The sequence below is a fragment of the Castanea sativa genome, chromosome 1 (assembly GCF_040712315.1).
Source record: "Castanea sativa cultivar Marrone di Chiusa Pesio chromosome 1, ASM4071231v1".
Taxonomy (NCBI): domain Eukaryota; kingdom Viridiplantae; phylum Streptophyta; class Magnoliopsida; order Fagales; family Fagaceae; genus Castanea; species Castanea sativa.
Window position 1 is genome coordinate 14160455 of NC_134013.1, and position 24435 is coordinate 14184889.

A 24435-nucleotide genomic window follows, 5' to 3' on the forward strand; every position below is an offset into this window, starting at 1 on the left:
TATTTTGTATTGGAATATAGTTAGGGGTGTTTACCAAACTACAAAAACTGCATGCAAAATGGCATAACTGTACCGCGCTGCAATTAACAATGCACAACATCGTATGGTGCTGTGCAATTTTTGATTTTATAATAAGAAAACTGCACCGCACTCTCTATATATTAATAACCCTAGTTTTTAACCAGGAAAAAAAAAATTAATAACCCAAGTAAGTGTTGATTAAAAAAGCCAACCCCAAAATTTTTTTTAAAAAAAAAAGCTCAATAGTTTAAAACTTGGCCCAAAACAAAGGGAAAAATCAGTTTTAGGCTAGGCAAGAAAAGCCCAAAATTTGAAAAATATACTGGCTTCAAATCATATCTTATACATTGCACTGCACATGTGACCACAAAAATGAGGTGCAGTGCAGTTATGATTTTAGCTAAACCCCAAACCACATTGCACCGCACATGTGACCACAAAAATGAGATGCGGTATGGTTATGATTTTAGCTAAATTGCACCACAAAGTACAGTGCTAAAAATGACCCAAAATCGCACTGTATTGCATCGAGAACACCCCTAAATATAATACATAATTTTTTCTCTAAATTTTTTTGAAGCTAATTTGTTTTCTCTAAAAATTAAAAAAAATTTATTCGGTCCAATTAAGTTTACTTTAGTCCAATTTGGTCTATTCGGCCAATTTCGGTCTCTCTTTAGTCCATTTTAAACTAATTAGGCTTTAAATTGATTCTTTTTGTAGGTTTTCTTTTCAATTTTAGCTCAAAATTTCAATTTTTTCTTAATTTTTGGGTTGAAATGTGAAATTTTATTATATTTGGGCTAAACTTTTTAGTTTTGAGTTAAAAAAATACTAAGAAAAATACTAAAATAGATATTAGAAATTAGAAATATGAGACCTAAAAATGCAATAAAAATGATAAATATTCAAAAGTTTCACATTGGTTCTATTCGGTTCATTTTGTTATCTACAAGCCAATTTGGTCATATTCGGTCCATTTGGTCTTATTTGGTCTATCTATCCACTAAAGTTCTATTCAGTCCACTTCTATTTATTTAGTCTTATTCAGGTCCATTTTGCCCACATTGGACTTTTGGCCCTATTCGGTCCATATTGGTCCTATTCTGTCCACTTTGGTCCTATTTGGTCTATTCTGTCTAATTGGTCCTATTCGTCTACTTTGGTCCAGTTTGTCCACTTCAGTCCTATTTGGTCCATTTATTCAATCCATTTGGTCCACCTTATTCATATTCGATCCATTCGGTTCATTTTGGTCTACTTCGATCTATTTTTGTGCACTTATATAATGGAAAAAACATGTATATTTGAGTTGAAAGCTCCTAATCTAAATCCAAATTTATTAAAAATATATATATAAACCTCAATATCGTAATATCTAAAATCTTAAACATATCATTTATTGTTGTTACGTTTTTGTTGAGCCGTATTAGTATAGCATAGCATTTTAGTCCATTTATTATTACTACGTTTTTGTTGAGTTACATTAATGTAGCATTTTAATCTACTTTGATACGACTAAATTTAAGTAAAAGTCTTTCTAAATATAAAAACTACTGATATACATACAGAGAGGCAAAAAAAGGAGGTAAATGTAGTCAACCTTCTGCCATCATTGCTGAAAGTACTTTTCATCTTACTACTCTTTAGTTAGTAACTCTGACCTGTTACACAGGATTGCAATGAATCATGATCGCAATCAAATATACATCTCAAACAATTTCATCTTGCTGGTCGTAAATTATAAGGAAAAAAATTAATGATACATCAAACCATATCGCCGCCCCACCCCAAAAAAAGGAGGCATTCACTGCGAATTTTACAGCACAAAATCCACCAATAATGGGTAAGGGTTCACATCTCCTCGTTGTCCAGCTCAGCTTATTTTGCTAGTCACACATCTCGGATTTTCTGAAGTTTTTAAAAGGTCAGCTGATTTGCTTCACGAGAAAATTGCAACTAGTCCTGTGAATATCACCGACTCCACATCTTGCTTCTTTTCTTTTTTGGGTTAGTATGGCTTCATAACTCTGGTACTTATACAGTATACTTTTGGAGCCTGTCAGACTGTCACTGATAAACTAAGAAGCTCTATCCTCTGTTAACTATCAAGACATGTGCATAGCCCTTACCATATGACAATTAAGAGCAACTCAAAAGATCAGAGTTTGATCCAAACAAATCTCATTCTTACATCAATTAGGCAGCTCTTTTTCTGCTATCATAGTTTCTTGAGAGTCTTCTAGCCCACTGGCTTTGATCAGGTGACCAAGACACTGGGAACCCAGCCATGGCACACCATCTCAAATTCAAAAGTGCAACCGCAATGTTTTCCTCAGAATTTTTGAACAATTCGAGTATCCGTGACTCTGCTTCTGAGTCTTCAGAAAGGATGAAATCGTCTTCAAATTCCATCTTTTCATGATCAATTCCATCTTCTTCACTCAACATACGCATACTCAAAACCTGAAATGCTTCAAAAGCTGTGCTGTGAAAACCATGATCCACATATGTAGAGAACACATAATAGCAGGTTGATGGATCTGGATGGATTTTCTCTTGGCGCATCATCTCAACAATAAACTCAATTACATCAATCCTTCCCTGAGATATGAAATAAGAAATAGAGAAATTAACAATGTTTCAAAAAAAAAAAAAAGAGCAACCAGACTGACATGCCCAAGAAATTATAAATCAAACTACATTTGTATTTTTTATAATTTGATAGTTAGGAGTGGGGGAATTTGAACCTGAATGTCTGCGTTTGAAACAACAATCAACCAGTTGAGCTATATGGCTCTCGGTTGAACATAAGGTACCATGACTATACTTTATAGGTCAAACATAAGGTACTTTATAATTTAAATAGCCTGGTTGAGGATTTACTGCTTAGTTATCACACTTGTGATAACATGTTGACTTACCAAAAAAAATATGTGAAAGAGAGAAAATATTAATGGCTTATCTAACCAAGCAAGCATCTGGCACATGTTTTGACATCCATTGGAAGTTAATTTGCACTTACATCTGCTGTATTTTATATTAAAGCACAAGTGCATCATTGCATGTATTGTCATGATACCATTGGGAAGGGCACCAAATAAGTAGGTATGGCAATAAAGGGTCTAGAGGGGCTAATTTGGAAATCAGATAAAGATATGCATTTGACCCAAAGAAAAAAAATGTGATGCAAAAATAGGCAGCAAGTGAGGTGTTCTTGCCCTTGCAACTCTCATTGACACAAACGTGAATCTTGGAAGTTGTCCAAATAGAAGACAAGATTAGAAGCTTAAGTTAAAAAAGGAAATATTTCAATAGATGTCATTATTTCCAAACATGTATATATGTGCACAGGTGCTGTGTGTGGATTTGTGGTATAGAAAAGGTAAAAACTTCTAAGTTTTAAACAGCAACATCTATATAGAAATATAATTCTATTTTGTAAAGTACTTATGTACGAAGTGCATGATAGCTTTGCACACGTAACTGATGATGTTCACAGATCAGACCCAATCAATTACTAGAGAAAAAAACAACAATCTAAAATTAATAGTGTAACAAGGTTCACAAAGCAACCCGAAACTTGCTTTTCCAATATCTAAGGAATGACAAGCGAATCATGTGTGAAATGTAAACAATCTGTGACATATAATTATTTTTATTTTGACTGTCTTTAAGTTTTTGAAATTGAAGAAATGCAAAAGGTTTCAGTTTTGATGCCTGAAAGGAAGAGAGATGGGAAGGGAGAAGAGGACATGAGATACAGTACCTTTTCATATGCTTTTTGAAGAATGGTATTAAATAACAGTACATCAAGATCAAGTCCTTCCGAGCATGCTTGATCCAAAAGATTCAATGCTTCATCAAAATTCTCTTCTTCCAACAGAATCTGAAACAAATTAAGCTCAGTATTGAGTATGATTCCATAGCCAGTGTATATTTTGTGTTATCAACACCAAACCTGACAATCATAGAAAATATTATATTCTATATAACAAAAGTTGGACCCTTTGCGCCAAATGGTTCAATGTATGTATAGACATTTTATAATGGATTTTTACCATGTGGCTCATTAATTATTAAGATAGATCACTTTTAATAAAACTCTACTATCAAAATAACAAGTGACTTACTAATCGTTAGATAGGTTACTCTAGGTAAAGCTCTATTACCTAAAATTTAAAATAATTTTAAAAATACTACTCCAACTAAAATTCTATTACCAAAAGTTTCAGGAAAATTTAAAATAAAGTTTGTTATTTATTTTAATTATTTTGATAATTTGATCATCTGTCATAATTTTTTGTTTTATTATAACAAAAGTTACTTAATACATAATGTGTTTGCGGTGTTTCATGTTTGCACAAAGTGGCTCGACATGTGGTTTTTTTCCCCTCTTCATAACCATATGTGGTGGTTTAATATATGTATTACACATCATAAAATTAATACGTTTTTTAGGTGTAGCTGATTGATCATTAAGATGTTAATTTAATCTAGGTGAAACTCTATTAATTTTTCGAGTGTCTCACTAATTATTAAGATAGTTTTTTATTATTTTCTTTAATTAAATATATTTTATAATTAAACTGCACATTGCATAGGCATACTACTAATTTTAGTGATAAATTAGCATGCATTCTTCACAACAATAAGTAGATGGCACAAATAATAGTCAACGACTCAATATACTGACGGGCTCCTCACATTCTGGGATAAATAATACTCTATACTTTGCTATTCTTGGATAAATAATACTCCATACTTTGCCCTTACATAACAAAAATTTCGAAAAATTGTTTTCTTTCTTCAGGATAACTTATCAAAAAAATTAATCATCGTCTATTATGACATATCACTCTGTTAATGCCAAAGTATGTTGTAATATTGAGGCATGACAACAAACAAAGGAACTCTTCCAACATATTACCTGAAAAGCAATGCTTGAAAATAAGTTGGGAATTGGGTTATCAAGAAGCATCTTTCATATGCCTAAATAACTAATATAAGGATGTGAACACTGAAAAATTACAAGATAGGAATAGCTATCAGAAAAGGTAGGGACAAGGCAGTAGAGAATATAAATATACCGCATTTCAGCAAAAAAAAAGGCATACTACATTTAATATATGAGCACTATAGGGTAGCACCTGCTGATGAGGAGAAATTGGTAGCGATGAAGTAGAAGATTATGAACTGAACTGATTGGGTCACTAGGGTGATGAGAAATTGGAAAGAACGTGGACCAAATCTATATGCAAAAAGGAATTTATGAGATCAAAACTGTTGAGTTGAGTTGACTATGAGATTAAAATGGTTGACCAACGTAGGCCATGAGAAGACATTTAGACAATTAGTAAGATGGAACTGAGTTTTGAGTGATCTTACTTCATCTCATAAAACTGATTATTTGTATTTGTAAAAATATAAGCTGAAACTTTCCCACAAGAACAGTAAAATTTTTAAGTGTTGTTAAGCCAACTTATAAAGTTATCTGCCATTTATTTCAATAAGAAATATTTCTTGGCAAGGGAAGCATATAGCAGTAAAAGTTGAGTTCTACACTTTTTGAACTGAATATAGTATTTGCCAAATCCCCCAATAATGCACATAATGTCAAATCATTAAATTTAGTTGGGGTCTGCAATTCTACTATGGCAATTTGAATCTGAAGGGCAATCCTGATATAATGATAAAATATTTGAATCAGATTTTTAATATTTCCAAATTCGGTTATGAGTTATGACTATAACATTGTGCATAGTTGGTAGGCTAACAAGTAACCATGGTTCTGCTTCAAATGAAGTGTGTTCATAATTTGCAGGCAAACTAAATCAATGCGAAGAATTGGAAATTGATAAAGTAAATTGCAGAGGAAGGTTTTGGAGTACAGAAAAAAGAAACAAGTTCAGACATAAGATTACTTTATAAGTTAGCAGTACTTTGCACAAATTACACTTTTTTTTTTCTTTTTATTTATTTATTAATTTTTATAGATTAGATAATATTTGAATCTATGGAATCCACTCCATGATGATTGCTATTTATCATTAAGCCAAGACAATAATTGATTTGTGGAGTAGGCGGGACTTGAACTCATGTCCGTTATTCAATGACAAAGAACTTTATTAGTTGAGCTAATTAGAACCAAACTCTTTCTTGTTACATACATTCGAAGGCCGCAGTTTTGTTAGATTCATAATATTTCAGACCACATGCTGCTGGGACCAGAGAGTACAAGAAGTAAGAATTACCTTTATGAGAGCAGTGTAAGTTAATGTTTGTGGATAAAACCCATCACGCACCATCATAGAAACCAGTGCACATGCAGATTTGAAGCATCTTGAAATGCTACAACAATCGATCATTATGTTATAAGTCGCAGCATCTGGGGGGATACCACATGACTTCATGTTTTTGAATATTTCTACTGCCATCTGACTCTGCATGTCAACCATAAATAATACAGATAAACATTTGATAAATTACACCAATGCACTATGGAATAGCAACTAAAATGATTAAAGGTAGAGTGGAAAGTACTTACTTCCTTAGCCTCAACAAGTGAATGCAACACTGTATTATAGATTGGTGTTCCTATATAAGTGTTATTACGGCAGAAAAGGTTCTCTGCCACTTGTAAATACTGGATGAGCTCTCGTATCATTCCCTCTGCTCCAAGGGCTTTCAACTGAAGAGAAGAAAAATGGAATGAATACCATAGCTGGGGTCCTGAGCGATAAAAACAAAAATGTCTACCACAATAGCTTCAGGTGAGATGATTTTAGTTAAAGCACTTTGTTAATAATAAGAGGCCGATGCAAGCAAAATGTAATAGAACTGTATCATTTTCTTTTCAATCCAAATGAAATACTATCAGTGCAACAATGGGACAAAAGCAGTTTTCACCCAGAATAGCATCAGACAGATTCTATTTTCCAAGAATTAGGGAAAAAAAAAATTGTAGACTATTAGTCAATATAGTTTTCTTTCCCAATCCAGGTCAATAAAATCAAAGAGTCCATCCTAAATAGGAGGAAAACCTAAATTTCACCGTGCCACCATTTACATGCTGTGGACCATGGTCTAACTAGGGAAACACCATGTCACTGGTTTCTGTAAACATCAGTACATACATGTACACCTTGCTATCTCACAAATAGATGGAAAAGTGTATGGGAAAATACTAATAAATTACCCAAAGCAATAATTCAATCTTTATTTAAGCAGTCATCTCTGTTTCAGTCAGTTTCCAATTAAAAGGAACGAGATAGTGAAGCTAGGAGTTACCAGGTTCTTCATTGATAAATGACTGTGCTGAACACCATTTTTCGCCATATCCATTTCAATAGCATTTATTCTTTTAGCAGCGTCAACCTGTGACAGCATATTGCCCTCTTCATATGGGGCATTCACATTACCAAATAATGAAAACAACAGCTCATATGTCCTGATATCTGGCAGAATCTTCAAGTGTTTCATTTTAGCCAATATCTTCACAGCACGTTCAGGTTGGTCCTACAGAATTAGTGCAATGTCATTTTGAATTGATGGAGAGAATAATAAAAAACAGAAAGCATTTGCAATCTAGTGTGTGAACTTCAACTGATTGATGAACACAAATAACCATTTTATGGAGCTGAATTTGTACAGAATCAGTTGAGAAAAAAATCCTAATGATGCTTCTATAGTGACACCCAAGCTAACATAAATGACTTGCTCAATATGCCTAGCATCTTACTATCAGAGCCAAATAAGCAATAACTTCTCCTAAATCAAGAATAAAAGGAGCATGATTTGCACCAAGGTTGCTTATTCCAAGCAAACCCTAGATACTGATTCTTAGGTCCTATCCTTTGTTTTATTCTTTTTTTATTTCCCAAACACAAGTCCCCCTCTAAGAGTCTATTGCCCTGCATCAATGAGAAATGCAACTTTTTTGTTTTGATAGATACTATAGAATTTCAACCTATGGTGTCCACATGATCACTCCTTATCATTAGGCCCAAAACACCAATTGGTTTTTGGTGTAGGTAGGGTTAGAATTCCAAATCTCTTATTTGATAGAAAAATATTTTACCAACTGAATTAACTGGAACCCACATCATCAATGAGTATGTAACTTATCAATTCAAAATAAATAAATTTGTGTAAACCCAAAAATATTCACGTGTTTATGAATCAGAAGATACACATTCTATACACTCATACAATATATATCCTTTTGCTCCCAATTTGATACATCTCATATGATAAGTACCATGTATCGAATACAAACAACCTTAATTTTAGGGATTGGAGGTGAACACTCACACTCCACTGACTCTGCAGAATGAGAATAGGGAAAATAACTATGGTGTAGAGTTTTACATTAAAATATTAACTCACCATTCTGTCACATGCTGCAAGAAAAGCATTGTAAGGATGAGGATATGAACATTCAGAAATTTGGTCCAGCAGAGACTCGGCTAAATCCAGTTCTAGCACCTTGCTGCAACCCATTGAAAGGGTGGCAAGAGTTGAATCATATGGCTTCAAATTACTCTGTTGCATTACTTTTAACTGCAAAATCATGGTGAAAGAAGAAAACATCTCTTATTTAAAACAAAGATCAAATAGGAAATAAAAGATATTTAGCAAGTTTGCAGAAAACAAGTTCTTACGACAACTGATTTATGAAGTAAACCAACATAGCTTACCACTTCCATCCCATCATTGTAACCTCTTTCAGAAACAACTGCTCTAACAAAACCATCATATGTATGGCTTGACGGTTGCAACCCAAGATTTTTCATCTAGACAAAATAAGATGGACCTTAATGTAAGTGCACAATAAGATGCTGATTTGATAATGAATCACATGCATGACAAGTTAAGGACAAAAGGAAAAAGTGAAACATTAATGCACAAGATCAATGGTAACATAATTTCCAATTAAAAAAAAAATGGTTTGGTGATTTCCACTGCAATAAAGATTTGGTTTATCAGAAGAGAAGGTTCAGGTATAACAAAACAATGGCAAGCTTAATGAACAGGTTATCCTACCTGTATGATTAATTGCTCTGCCAACCCACAATTTTGAGCTTGTGCACATGCATGTATCACATCACTGAAAGACCACCTCAAAACTTTCTTTACAGGAATGTTTTCATATCTATTAAGCACACCTAGTCTTCCACTCTCAGCTTCTCTATTTTCTAAGCTAGAAGTAGTGCATTGTTCTATGTTATGGTATGCGGAAGGAATAGAATGTTCATTACCCTTCAAGTCAAACTTCTTCGAGCATAATTCACCATTTGAAGGTATAGGAATGTCTATTCTGTAAGGGTACAACTTTCCTTCAGCAGTTCTATTAATGAAAATGCTTCCCCTGATAACTAAAGCCACCATATGTTGCAATGTCTGATATGCAGATTCTAAATCCCCCAACCTTGTAAAAGACCAAATGAACTTTCGTAGAGAAATAAAGCTGAAACTGTAGTGTTTGACATACTCCATCCAAATCTCATGAACAGCAGACAGGTTTTTCTGCCAAACTGCAAGCTGAAACAACAAAAAACAAAAAGAAAAGAATAACTATCACTTAATAATTGTATGCAGCTTTTGCCTTTGAGATAATGAAGAAAAAAGAACAACAAGAATCATACATACACCAACACTGTTAAGTTTACACACCTTGAGAAGCTCTGAATATGTCACTTCATTCTTTCCCACCATTTGACGCTCCATCAGATCTAAACATTGATTGGCATGAAATATATTTCGCATTTTGGCGCAAGCTCTGAGGAAACTATTGTACACAGATAGAATTGGATAGATGCCTTGCCTTTCTCCAAGAAAATTTATTAAATTAAAGGCCTGAACAAGGTACAACACACAAGAATGTTTAGTTCATTATAACTGAAGTTTAGAAATAGACAGAACTTGTATCAATTAACATGAAACTTAAAGGTACATGTATTACAGCCATAACTGCAATTGTAATTCCAGACATTACCTATCACAGATGAATTCCTACCCACACACACACAACCGTTCCTAGGATACAGCCACATAAACCCATTTAATAACTTACCGTCCAAGAAACAAAATTAAAAATTGGTAATGTGTACGACATCAAACTAATCAACACACACTAAAACCAGCATATATAAATGATTATGAAAATACCACTTAAGTTTGTATAATTGGCTTATACCTCCTCCAAGTAACCCCCTTTACAAAGAGCTCGTACGATAAGCAAATAGCATATTTCGTTCAGGCCAATCTCTCTTTCCTCCATTAACCTCAAAGTCTCCATGACAAACTGCATGACAAAGAAACAAATTCCATGAATGTTACACCCAAAAATAATTAATCTGTAATTTTGGGACCAGAGTTTCAACAGCAGTGAGCATTCTCATGCAGGATAAGAGGTAGAAGATACGGGATACCAGTCTCACCTTCCAAGGGTGAGCCAAATTTAAGAGGAGCATGGTATAGTTACCCACCACTAGATGCATTATCAAAGAGTTCTCCACTTAAGAATATAACTAGATGTAAGATTGTGTATGAACAATTTGTTAACTTTTATTTTATTTCTTTCAGAGTCTCTACAAACAGAGGTCAGGTTAGGATTTTCTCATTGTGGGAGCAAGGTGAGAGTAAGAATGAATAAAAATGCAGAATTGGGGTGTTCAGAATTGTTAAAAGCACACTTGGCATGCTTAATGCTCAAAGCCCAAGGTCTCTACGTTTTGCTTGGCCAAAGCAGAGCTTGTTAAATGAAGCAAGCTTCATACACACTTTTCTGGTGCTTTTGGAAGAAGCACAAAACCTGCCTAGGCACACTTTTTTACCTTCATTTTTTGTTAAAAGAATATATGAAATTAATATCAATCACTTGATCTAGAAGACATGGACCACTGATTTATTATAAAAACACTATTATTTAGCTGTTGTACTACACAAAAGGTTTCTTGTGCCATTTGGTCTTTGCCTTTTACATATATTTTGACTGAACCATATACTTTATTTTGATCATAATAAAACATAAGAGAATTATTTATTTAGAATGTTATGTCTTAACTTTATATGATTAGATTATTATCATATTGTCCATTGATAATTGTTTTCAAATTTAATATATACAAACTTTAAGAAATCAAAAAAAGTTGTGTAAATTTTGAATATAAAAACTTTTTGCAGTTACACAATCTATTTGAGCTCATAGGAAAAAATATTACTACGTTGAGTTTATTAACTTCTTTAATTATATGTATGAAACTTTATATTAGAGGATATTATTCATCATTTATGAAAAATGCGCGTTTTACTTTCAGACACGCCATTCTCAAAAAAAAATAAAAAAATATATCAGGCACACATTCGCACTTAGGCTCTAAGAGACCTATGTGCTTAAGTGTGCTTGACACGTCTACCAACACTGTGGAGGGGCCCAAGGGGGAGGGGTATGAATTCATTCATAGTGATAGAGGATCTGGTGCAGAAATCTACCACCATGCACAAATATGTGAGTGAACTACAATTCAATTTTGTTCAGCTTACCAGTGGATCAGGAGATCTGGCACAGTAGTTAAGAATATGAACAAAATCATCAGGTCTCAATGAGTGGTTTCCATGGCCAAGATCTAAAAGCAGATTAGAAGCTTTGCTTCTGTCACCCAAGTGAAGTGCATCAACAATTTGCATCTGCATGGATCTTGTAGTTGATTCTGTTCCATACGCCAAAAATTCAAGACCTGCATTTGGAATTCTACACACTCAAGATTTCTTCAAAAGAAAAAAAGAACATGAACTCGATCAATCACTTCTTCATATTTACCATACCACAACCAAAAATTATCGTATGCATTGATTCATCTATGTAAAAAGACATTTTAACCTACATGAAATCTGAGCAATCAAACTTTCATTTGTTTCAATACAGTCAAAGTTAAAATTGAATGTATATGCATTCTTCCAAGATCAAAAGATACTGAATATTGGACCAATATTAAGTACAAAAGCACACGCTAAAATCTGAGTTGAGAGAGAATCCAGCCAAGAATAAGGTAGAATGATGAAACAGATTTACAAGCCAACCCAAAACAAAGAGTGCAAAGGCTTTGTGTTTTATTTGGATAGTAGAAAAATATGGAATAGGACCCAATAATGATTGTTACAGTATACCTTGTACATACACAGACATCATTTTTTTTGTTTCATGCACCAAAAATATAATTCAAATATGCTAGCTGCCAACAACAACAAAGCCTTAGACCCAAATTATGTAGGGTCGGCTATGGATCTTAACAGATTAGTCAAGGTCGGCCACACATATTTTTTTTCTCCATTCTATTCCATCCGAATTTATAATCTATGTTACTTCCTTAATTGACACATACATTTTACCTGATTCTACTAATATTATTTTTGGCCTTTCTCTACAGTTTTTCATATCCTCCCCTCGAATTAACTCTTCCTTGAAGGAACATTATCGTTTTCCTCTGAAAAAGACAAAACCATCTCAAGCGATTCTCCCTCATCTTTTCATTAACAAGGGCCACCCAAATCTTTAAGCGGATTTCATCATGTTTACATATGCTAACATCAGAGTGAAAAATGATTACCCTAATTCTGAACCCAAATGCCATAAATTAACAAGATTTTGAAAAGAGTTGGTGACATTTGGGCACAAATAAACAGCTTAAGATAACAGCAGTGATTATATTATATGTCCCACTACAAACACATTACAAATTGAAGCTTCTTAGATTATTTACCCTTTGATGTAGTAAGGGCTCGTGAAGATCCCATATTTTCAGCCACATTTCCTCGTCCCTGTAACAATAATGATTGTCAAAAAAAAAAAAAATCATTTCCTTTCTTTTCTTAGGATTTGAAAAGTAGTTGCTTTAATTTCCGAGCTTTTCTCAGCTACCAAACAGTGTACATTGCAGATGAAAAAGAAAAAGAAAAAAATTCATAGCACAGAGGCATACATGTTGGCGCGGTTTCGATTTGAGCAAAGAGTCCGCAATTGAACGCAGAGGAAACCTCGCTCTGTGAAAGAAAACAGCACGGTGATTGTTAGGGCATATATGAACGGATTATGCTAAGCCGATAGTGAAAGAAATTTATAGTAGCAGTGTAGTGTAGTGTAGTGCGATACTCACAGTGGTCTATGCATATTTTTGGAAATTTCTCAGTACAGCTAGAGCTAGAGCTTGAGCTTGTTCATGAATAAAAAAAACGACTAGCGGTTCCTCTGAGTAGAGCTTGTTGACTCGCCGTTAGAAATAGCCACCGCGAACCGTGAATCGCCGTTAGATATAGCCACCGCGATCCACTTGCCGATGAGATTTAGCCAAAGACGGATAGACGGACCCCCTTCTAGGTGTTTTTTTTTTTTTTTTGGTTCTCAAGATATTGACAAAAATGCCATCAAGAAATTGCAAACGGTAATTTTGGTTTTCGACGCCGTTAGTGGCTTTCTGGCGATGATGAATTTAGAATTACTGGCTGCACAACCCAATTTTTAAGTCGGCCCATTATTTATACCAAAGAGGGGAAAAAGGTTTGTTGTATGCATGATGGCAGCGGGCCGGGCTGAAATATCCAACTTTTCTCAATGGGATAAGGGAGAAAATGGATGGGAGTCGCAAAGTTACTACTAAAACAAGGAGAAAACAAAATGTTTACAATAGAATATGTAAGGGTAAAGGGCCCAAAAATGGATTTTGGGTCGTGGACCGTATCTGAGGATATCAAGTTGTCTGAGGACAAGTAGATACTAACGAGAGCATACAAGTCAGTAGTTCATGGAAGAAATCTGGTCATAAGTAGTTGAGAGTGTAGTCCGAGGAGAAACACCTCCTCGGCTAAGTGGGTAGAGGTCAAGACGTCCGACCTCTCATCAAGACTAAGGCACCAGACGATCATGTTGGTAAGGGTAAGTATCATTTGGGAATGAGACAAAGGAAAGATGAGAAATATCTAAGTAGCAAGCTACTGTCACTGCATTGAATGCTCTGCAGCTAACTCCCTGACCGCATTAATGTAGAGATGATACCTGAATAGTAACATTCAGCCTTATAGCTACCCACGAAAACTTTAGGGAAGTACTGATGGGACAAGTATCAAAGTCAATAATCTAACTTGCACGTGGAGGGCTGAGATGAAGTGAGGAAAGGGAATATAAAGGAGGAAATCTCTATTACAATGGGATCATGAGATAATCTAGAGAGAGAGAAATCATTGTATACTCAAGAACTGTAATTGTGCTTAAGTATGAGAGAAATATATAAGAATTACCATTCTTAGACTTTGCTGAGGACGATTTTCTTTGCATTGAACTACTTATTCTTGCTTTCAAATATTATTTAGCCTACTGTGTTTTTTGTCCAATGCCTTGGAGTTCAATTTCTAGTCCACTCTTTACAAATTCATTATTTTTGGCTCTTTGGGCTTTAGTCCATTTCCACCTTTGGGATTTCCAAGCAAAACATGCCCTTACAATTGGCACTGCCTGTGGGAAACTGAACATTCTTGTGTTCATCACATAACCATGATGGGTTCAAGGCCAAACCATGAAGAGTTTGTGTGGTCTCAAAATCAAGATCATTTCCTTAATCTTGAGCTGAGGAGAGACCGTGAAGTTAGTGTACACACCGCTCATACAAGTAGGAGTCATTCTAGAAGTGTGAGTCATGTGTCCCAAGGGGAAAGCACCGGGAACATGTAGTTGGAGATTGACCACTTACGAAGGAAATTATGTCGTGAGCGACGAAGAGGGACTCCTTCGAGCTCAGAACCTTCCTCTAGTGATGATAATGATGTTAGCTATAGGCTCAGATTAAGGACTCCCCCTAGTGAGTCTTTCTCATGTGATGAGGAGCGCCATTGTAGGTAGAGAAGAAGAAGTCCATCTCACGGAGGCCTAAGTAATGATGCTATGAGCCACGCCTTGCGCTAGATTTCTAAATCACCATTCACTCGAAGGATTGAGGGAGGGAAACTTCCTCAGCGGTTTACTCGGCCAACATTTACCATGTATAATGGTAGGACAAACCTTGTGGAGCATGTCAGCCATTTCAATCAAATAATGACTGTTCACTCAAAAAATGAAGCGTTAATGTGCAAAGTGTTCCCATCCAGCCTGAGACCAGTAGTGTTGAGATGGTTTGATGGTTTGAAGGAAAGTTCAATCAACTCCTTTCAGGAGCTTACTAGGGCTTTTGGGGCCTGTTGTGTTACTTGTAGCAAGGTTCCTCGTCCCTTAGATTCTATGCTGTCCATGGCCATGCGAGAGAGAGAAAGACCCTGAAAATGTACTCAGATAGGTACTGGGAGATGTTCAATGAGATAATCTAGAGAGAGAGAAATCATTGTATACTTAAGAACTGTAATTGTGCTTAAGTTTGAGAGAAATATATAAGAACTACCATCTTCGGACTTTGCTGAGGAGGATTTTCTTTGCATTGAACTGCTTATTCTTACTTTCAAATATCCTTTAGCCTATTGTGATAACTGTCCAACACCTTAGAGTTCAGTTTCTAGCCCACTCTCTACAAATTCATTGTTTGGGCTCTTTGGGCTTCAATCCTTTTCACCTTTGGGTTTTTCAAGCAAAATGTGCCCTTACAGAATATATAAAAGAAAAATTAGAGATAGAATTAATATATAAAAGTGAAACAACGACTTGACATCAATTAATATGTTTGCTATTTACTATCACTATTAATTTATTTAGAGATGGAGTGTCAAGTCTACCTTTAAATACGCACTACAAGATCATGAAGGACTTTCTCATTAATATTCAACTTGGAAATTAGAGTAAAAACAAGTTAAGTGCTAGTCCTCGGGTTTGGTCCGAGGAAGGTGCTATAGAACAGATGAACTATACATCTCCCCTTTTCTTTTCTATTTCTCTCTCTTTTTTCCCCCCTTTTTCAGATGTTCTATTTTGCCTTATATAATCAGCTTGAATGCATCTAGATTTTACACTTGGAGGGTTGGGATCACATTCCTTGGATCCTTGTAACATCAGGAACATACCAGTAAGTTTTACACTAAAATCTTAGATGTGCCACCATTGTTTATGATCACTTCCTCATCAATGTGGCCAAAGAAGTGGCTGTATTGTATTTAATGCAGAGGGGATGACTTCTATGCCCTTCCTTCTTCATCCTTCTTGCATTCCATGCCAAGTCAATTTTCCCTTTTGGGTGGTTTAGCTTCATGCCCTTTATACCACTGGTGCTCGCCCCTCCGAGGTCTAAAGTATGTCCTCAGAAACCTCACCAAATGACTTACCTCAACCTCTCTTCAAGTCGTGGGATCTTCGCCCTAGATCATTTTATGGATTTTAACTCTTCGGAAATAACCTTGGCCACTTGTTTAACTGCTTTGGATCTTATATATATATATATTGTGGGGATAAATGGTTCGAATAAGGGTATTGGGCTGTAGGCCGCACCTAATGAAGCCAAATAGCCCGAGGACAAACAAGTATTAGTAAAAGCAAGTAGGTTATCTGGCCGAGGACGAGAGTTGGTCACGACAAGTTAGTGATGTTGTCTGAGGAGACAAACCTCCTCGGGAGACAGAGTAGAAGCCTGAAGTCCGACCACCCAACAAGTACTAGGAAGTGGACAACTATGCTTGGAAGAAGGATAAACTTTGGAGAGAGGAAAGTCAACAAAGAATTGAGAAATATCTGGGAAAAAAATTGCTACCACCACATTGAATGCTCTGCACCTAACCAACTAGCCGCATTAATGTGGAAGTGATGCCTGAACAGTGACCTCTAGCCTTACAGTTGCCCATAAAGACTTCAAGAAAGTTTTGATGGGACAAATATCAAGAATATGAGTTATTTGATCAATAAGTGGAGGGCTAAGATGAGGGAAGGTGAAGGACTATAAAAGGGAAATGATTCCATTAGGAGATGGGGGGTGTGTGGAACTATTTTGTAATCAAGAACTTGAATATTTATATAAGTCTAAGAGCTAAATACAAGAACATATCATCCTAAGACTTGACCGATGAGTTTTTTCCTTTTCAACTTATTATTCTCGTTCATTCCAACACTAAACTAACCCATAGTGATTTTTACTTAACTCGTTAAACATTCAATATTAAATCCACTCTTTAACAAATTTATTGTTGTGGGTTTGTTGGGCCATTGTCCAAATCTACTGGGCCGAGAACCAATCTATGTCCTTACACACACACACACACACACACACATATATATATATAAAATGTAAATATATTCGTATTGGGGCAAAACTCATTCTCGTCCCACCATTTTTTGGACCGTGGAAAACTTTTACAGACAGAGTGTAATAAGGCAGATCAAGCAAGACATGAAATTTTTACCATTGCAATTAGTATTCATTTTTTTTTGGCTAGACAAACTTTAAAATGTCCAAAGTTTAAACATTATGTCAAATTAGGTCTTATATTTAATTTAGTTAATCAAAATCCCAAAATAGTTTGAATTTAAAACTATGTTTGTAATTTTAGACAATAAAGATATAAGATAAATAGAAGAAACCGTTTATAAAACTAGTATAATTCGTATGTACATTCCCTTTTGCACTAAAAAAAATAAAAAACTGTAAATTTTCCTTAATATATTATGAGATTTAGGCTAATGTCAATTAGGTCCAAAACCTTTCAAAACTGGCCAATTTGGTTCTTAAAACTAACTTAGTCCCTAAACACTGTTAGACCAATTAGAAAGTTTAGGGACTAAGTTGGCTTTAAGGACTAAATTGGTCAGTTTTGAAAAATATCAGATCTAGTTGGTATTAATTAAAACCTCATGATATGTTAATGAAATTTTCCAAATAAAAAAACTAAATTACCCCATCGACTAACCATCATCAGGTGCTGCTTGACATGTGCATCTAAGTTTGAAAAAAAATGGAGAGAGAAAACATGATGATTAATTTTTTTTTTTACAATGTTTGGTTACAACTTCATTCAATATATTTTTATTGGATGTAAATTTTGACAAATCTCCATTAAATAATATATACTTTTAATATCCTCCATGCTTGCAAAATTTTCAAAAAATCAAAAATCAACAGCTATGTTTTCAATTAAATGTTTAAATTTCAAGTTTTTGTAGTTTTAAATTATGCATAAAAAATAAATTTATTGATCGAATTATAAATAATACTCCAATTAACACAAAATTTGACATATGCGTTAAGAACATAAAGAACATGCAATTAAATAATTAGATTTTCAAATTATATAGCTGTGGGGATAAAAAACAATCAAGAATTTTTCTTTGAGGTTGTAATAAGATCTGCACAACTAATTTCTAAAGGGAGGGAAATGATCCACAATGGGAAGTGTAAGCAATAAATTGTAGATGAAAAGTGACCGAATCAAATATATATAGATGCATGGGAATGAAATTTCCTGGATACATGGGATAGATTCTACAACTAAAAACCCTCAGAATTATCTCTCTCTATTCTTTTTCTCTCTCTTGTTCTTGTCTATACTTATTCTCTCTAATTTTCTCAACCCACTTCTCTCTTGCCACCTCCTCCTTTTATAGCCATCTTCCCATTTTCCCTATTTTTCCAGCTGGTTTGCCCCTGCTGGATTTGGGAGATACTTGTCCCATCCCTTTTCTGCTCTTCCCTTTTTAGAATGCTTTTATTGTTCAAGCCAGTCATTTAGCATTGAATACAACTAACATTAGGTAAGGGGCCTCATGATTGCTGCATTGGATCCCGTGTCCTCTTTAGCTTGTCTCTCAAGGTAAGTTTGAATGAAGGGGACACCTCGATTTAGAAGGAAATTGGTTACCATGGTACCTTTATTACTTCGAGGAGAGGGTTCTGCATGCCACCTTGGTAATTGACCTCAGGGAATGTAGTCATTATGGATTTCCACGATGGTAGGCCTGAATGGCTTCTTTCTACTTAGTAGGCCATTTTACTTACCGTCATACTCTGGGCCGAGCCCATCTCTTAGGTTGGTTTCTTGGGCCTTAGTTCTTAGGCCGAGCTTGTAGTCATCTCCCATAGTAGCCATGTTAATTTTTTATTTTAGTGGGAAATGTAGTTGAACTTTTTTTTAATAAATTTCCTGGTAATCTACATTGAAAGAGAGAAGAACTCAAAACAACCACAACCATGTTTTGATAAATAAATAAAAATGGTTAAGGCAGAGCTAATGAGGTTTTAGGGGTTTTTGGTCGGGGAATTTAAAACAACACACATAGGTGGAATTCATCCCAAGGATAAAACTGTTTTGTTCCAAGATTGACTTTGTTACAATCAGAAAAAGAACCCTATAGAAAAGTTAAAAGACTGTAGAACAATTTTGGGTGCATTAACACTGAACATTTAAAATATCCCCCGTGGCGTCGAGACGTGGTCGGGTATTTTGCCTCACAGAAGATTCTGAATCTGCATTCATCTTTCTCTTCTCACCACTCACCAGTCACCAGCCATCTGCAAAATATCCCATAAATTTATCATATAAAATTTAGTTTCCTTCCCTACTGAGCCACCTGTGCTCTCTCAACTCTCAACTCTCAACTCTCCCGTGCTCTCTCACTTAGTTAACAATATATAACATAACATGTTTCTTCTGCTCCCGCCATTTCCAACTCGTTTCCCTTCTCTTCACTTATCTTATCCAATACACCACCACCACTACCTCTTCCAACCGCCACTTTCCGTTACTTCCGTCGCCTCCGTTACCACCACCGTTAACGAATCCTCTCTTTCCGTTTCCATTTCCTCAAGACAAATCAACGACTACGACGAAGAAGAAAGCGAAAGCGAAAACCACATCCATAATCGCCGCTACGACTTTGCTCCACTCCTCAACTACCTCTCCAGATACTCGAACTCCGTTTTGGTTTCGGACTCGGACCCTCCAACTTCACTCGACCCGACCGAATTCAAGCTCGCCGAAACTTACCGGGCCGTGCCGGCTACACTCTGGCACTCACTCCTCAAATCTCTCTGCTCTTCCTCTTCCTCCTCCTCCATCGGACTCGCGTACGCCGTCGTTTCATGGCTCCGAAAACACAACCTCTGCTTCTCTTACGAGCTCCTCTACTCAATTCTCATCCACGCGCTCGGTCGCTCCGAAAAGCTCTACGAAGCGTTCTTACTCTCTCAGAAACAAACCCTAACTCCGCTAACCTACAACGCGCTAATCGGCGCGTGTGCTCGCAACGACGACCTCGAGAAGGCTCTCAATCTCATGTCTCGGATGCGCCAAGACGGTTTCCCATCCGATTTCGTTAACTACAGCTTGATAATTCAGTCCCTCACGCGCACGAACAGGGCCGATTCTCCGATTTTGCAAAAGCTTTACAGAGAGCTCGAATGCGATAAGATTGAGCTCGATTGTCAGCTTATAAACGATATCATCGTCGGTTTTGCTAAAGCCGGTGACCTTACCAATGCTTTGCACTTTCTAGCTATGGCACAAGGCAGCGGATTGAGTGCGAAAACCGCAACTCTCGTTGCGGTTATATCCGCATTGGGGAATTCAGGTCGAACCGTCGAGGCCGAGGCGATTTTTGAAGAAATTAGAGATTCTGGATTGAAACCGAGGACTAAGGCTTACAATGCGCTTCTTAAAGCGTATGTGAAAGCCGGTTCGTTGAAAGACGCTGAATCGATTGTTTTGGAGATGGAGAAGAGTGGAGTTCTGGCTGATGAACACACATATAGTCTTCTTATTGATGCTTATGCGAATGCGGGACGATGGGAAAGTGCGAGGAATATATTGAAAGAAATGGGAGGAAGCAATGTACAGCCTAGTTCGTTCTTGTTTAGTAGGATTTTAGCGAGTTATAGAGATAGAGGGGAATGGCAAAGATCGTTTCAGGTTTTGAAGGAAATGAAGAGTAGTGGAATAAGGCCTGATAGGCATTTTTACAATGTGATGATTGATACATTTGGGAAGTACAATTGTCTTGATCATGCTATGTCAACGTTTGAACAGATGCTATCGGAGGGGATTGAGCCTGATACTGTTACGTGGAACACGCTTATTGATTGTCATTGTAAGTCGGGACGCCACAATAGGGCAGAGGAGTTGTTTGAGGAAATGCAGGAGAAAGGGTACAAGCCGTGTACTACGACGTATAATATTATGATCAATTGTTTTGGGGAGCAGCAGAGGTGGAAGGATGTGAAGGGCTTGTTTGGGAGGATGCAGAGTCAGGGGTTATTGCCTAATGTGGTTACATACACGACTTTGGTTGATATTTATGGAAAGTCTGGGAGGTTTGATGACGCGATTGAGTTCTTGGATGTCATGAAGTCTTCGGGGTTGAAGCCGCCTTCCACAATGTACAATGCCTTGATTAATGCCTATGCGCAAAAGGTATGTTGCTTGTTTCCTCTATACAATCAACTAAGCAAGCTTACTTTTGAGTGAATATATATATATATACGCGCACACACGCACACTCTGTTGCTTTGGCATGGCCATAACAGGATAAGACTATAGGCGTCCTGTGTTATCTGTGTCCTGCACATATCAAAACACGTTTATATTGTTAACATCTTTCTATACCTGTACCCTTTTGAGAAAGTTCTTGTTAACCTAAGACAAGTCAAACAAGCAGTGGCATTTGAGGTGATCATTGACACACTTTGCATTACAGTATTGCGTAAACTATGAGATGGCTTAATTATAGTCTATTGTCATAGTTAGAAGTTCCATAGTTTTCTTGTGGCCCTGTGCCTTTCAGATATCAAAATGTGTTACTATTGATTATCGTCCTTATCTTCTTGAGGAAGCTTTCCTCAATGGGTTTAAACTTTAAAGCTGAATTTGATCACAAACTTCATCGGTAATATACATTGAAGGGGTACGAGTAAATGCCCAATGTACCACTTTCTTCCAGAACATTTAAAACAACAGGTTATATCAACATAATTGAGTTGAGCTGTGTTGAATATATAGGCTCTTATATTTTTGAATTGTTTGATTGTGAATAAGATAGTTTTTTGAATATGCATTTGATTGTCTTGAATTCCAACTTTTCACAGGGTTTGTCTGAGGAAGCAATAAATGCATTTAAGGTCATGAGAGCAGATGGCCTGATGCCCAGTCTGTTAGCTCTCAATTCATTAATTAATGCATTTGGTGAGGATAGAAGAGATGCTGAAGCCTTTGCTGTGTTGCAATACATGAAGGAAAATGTATGTTGCCATCTAACTACATGCCATTTTGTATATTCTGAAGTTCAACTATTCTTGCCATCTTACTACATGTCCATTGGGTTCCCCATGATTGCAGAACTTGAAACCAGATGTGGTCACATATACTACGCTTATGAAAGCTCTGATTCGTGTTGATAAATTCTTTAAGGTATAAATCTATTATATTGCTTTAGAGACCTAAATTAAGGACGCCCTGCTGCCCTTTACCATAGATGGTTCTCAGTATTTTTTTTTTTTTTCAATGTGTAGGTATTAACTATCTACTATATAAGGAAAAAAATGTAAAAACTAGTCTGCTGCACAAGAAAAGTTACTGAATGATAATGTAAGAAGATATTATTTTCTACTCAAGAAAGATTAGACTTAACAGAAGTTTTATTTCATACTCATTATGTAGGGACTTAGGAACTCTTTTTTCCATAAATTTTATCACTCCCATGAATTTTCTGAATTTAACTTGTTTTGAGGATGTATATAATCATCCTTCATATGTAGTTTCTCTTAAAATGAATTTTTTACTGATAAAAAAAAAAGAGTGGGCAGCATACCAAATCGAAGAACTTGCTAACCTACTTAATACGCTTCTTATTGTGGTTCACCACATCATGAACCCGTTAAGGAGTTAAATTTATGTAAGTTTAATAAACATATTAATTAGATTAAACATAGTATATTAACATACTAAAATGATGATGAAGCTTCATATATTGTCTTTAATTCCATTTGCTCTGACTAAAATCATGTTCGTAAGACTGTGCAGAGCTACCAGGCTGTGAATTTTCAATACAGAAAAGTTACAGAAAGGATAATTGATGTTGGACATTTTTTTTTTCTTTTCTTTTTGCTTCTGTATCTGCTGAGCTAAATAAGTGTATATTAGGTTCCAGCTGTGTATGAAGAAATGATTTCGTCTGGGTGCACTCCGGATGGAAAAGCTAAAGCAATGTTACGGTCTGCTCTGAGATACACGAAGCAGGCACTGAAATCATAGTTGATGGGCCTCACAGCCAAAGCAAAGTACAGGACTATCGTGTTTGATCTGTTGGTTGTCACTTTGAGGTTAGTGATCACAATCTTCAGTCGATATTTTCAGCAATGCACAGCGAGGGATGTAGAAGTTTCAGTTTTGTTGAGCAAACCAAAATGTATAGTCTTGAAGTTCAAGCTAATACTATGAATTTTACAAAGTAAGGGACGGTGAGAGTTGGAAATTCTGAAATCCAAAGGAAAAGTCGTGTTATTATTTATATAAAGAATGACGTACAATAAAGAATGACGTACAATGAGAGCAATGTTGCAAATGGTGTGCAAATTCTAGAATCCCCTATGCCAATTGATTCTCATTGTCTAGTTTAAATGGTTTTCCAGCAGATTTTTTATTCATGTTCGGTCTTCATGAGAAAGAAATTTATACTACAAAAGCAATGTTGTTCAGGAGTTAGGAATGCAAGTAAATGCTGAGCATGGCCAGCATCAAAACACCCAAGGACTTGAAGAACATCCCTCCCAACCCCATCCTCTCTTCTCTCATTTGAGGTTGTAATTTTTTTCCTCCCTTAGAACCATATAAAAAAAAATGTTACCTGTAATGTTAAATATATACTGTTGTATCACAATTGCATCAGTCAAAATACTGAGGATGGGACTACAGCTTCTAGAATAATTTACTATTTTGTTATTGTTTTGTAAATGAAAGAATCAGTAAAAACATTGGCATAAAATGTTATTCTTCATCAGTTGGGGTGGTCACAAACTTTTTTTTTATTTCATTTTATTTTTCCATTTTCATTTTCCCGTTATAAATTCAAAAATTGGATTTTTAGTTACTTTCGCTTGTTTACTAAAGCATGTGCCTCAGCAACAAAAATACAAATTAAATGCAAAGATTTCTTCTATCTTTTATCTGGATTTTTTTTTGCAAAATAATACCATTTTGCTAACAATTTCATTAGTTAGCAATGTTTCCAAACAATTTAGGAAACTAGTATCTCGAGTCTCTTAAACTCGAGTATATTGTAGCAACTTAAGTCTTAAAGACTCGAGTTCTATGTGCTAGTAGAGCTAAGGTGGATTTAAAATCCATGTGGAACTTAAGTCTCTAAGACTTGAGATCTAACTTCTTCTTTCACCATCTTCCGAGTTCTTGCTTTCCTTCTACTTCTTTCTCCATCTTCCTTCTTTTTTTTCTTTCTCCATCTTCCTATAG

General features: G+C 35.7%; 2 protein-coding genes across 6 annotated transcripts; one reads left to right on the forward strand and one right to left on the reverse strand.

Annotated features, from left to right (window-relative positions):
• Window positions 1-1614: 1614 nt before the first annotated feature.
• On the reverse strand, window positions 1615-13510 carry LOC142631832 (pentatricopeptide repeat-containing protein At1g76280). Of its 2 annotated transcripts, none has more exons than XM_075806158.1 (14): window positions 13179-13505; window positions 13005-13065; window positions 12786-12843; window positions 11569-11762; window positions 10220-10327; window positions 9697-9879; window positions 9067-9564; window positions 8721-8816; window positions 8410-8583; window positions 7312-7539; window positions 6569-6712; window positions 6276-6464; window positions 3791-3910; window positions 1615-2625 (listed from the first exon to the last, which is right to left on the reverse strand). In XM_075806158.1, the coding sequence occupies exons 1-14, from the start codon at window positions 13190-13192 to the stop codon at window positions 2221-2223; spliced, it is 2472 nt and encodes an 823-aa protein (XP_075662273.1). In that variant the 5' UTR covers window positions 13193-13505; the 3' UTR covers window positions 1615-2220. The 2 variants fall into 2 exon arrangements, with proteins under 2 accessions (XP_075662273.1, XP_075662280.1); XM_075806165.1 differs by lacking the exons at window positions 1615-2625; window positions 3791-3910 and adding exons at window positions 4437-5041; window positions 5172-5272 and having other exon boundaries at window positions 13179-13510.
• A 5868-nt stretch (window positions 13511-19378) lies between these two features.
• On the forward strand, window positions 19379-23947 carry LOC142630292 (uncharacterized). Of its 4 annotated transcripts, none has more exons than XR_012843276.1 (5): window positions 19381-21384; window positions 22056-22208; window positions 22306-22377; window positions 23110-23288; window positions 23601-23947. XR_012843276.1 is itself a non-coding variant. In XM_075804287.1 (4 exons), exons 1-4 carry the CDS (start codon window positions 19618-19620, stop codon window positions 23132-23134), a joined length of 2010 nt encoding a protein of 669 aa, XP_075660402.1. In that variant the 5' UTR covers window positions 19379-19617; the 3' UTR covers window positions 23135-23578. The 4 variants fall into 4 exon arrangements, 2 of the variants coding, with proteins under 2 accessions (XP_075660402.1, XP_075660389.1); XR_012843275.1 differs by having other exon boundaries at window positions 23665-23946; XM_075804287.1 differs by lacking the exon at window positions 23601-23947 and having other exon boundaries at window positions 19379-21384; window positions 23117-23578.
• The last annotated feature ends 488 nt before the right edge of the window (window positions 23948-24435 follow it).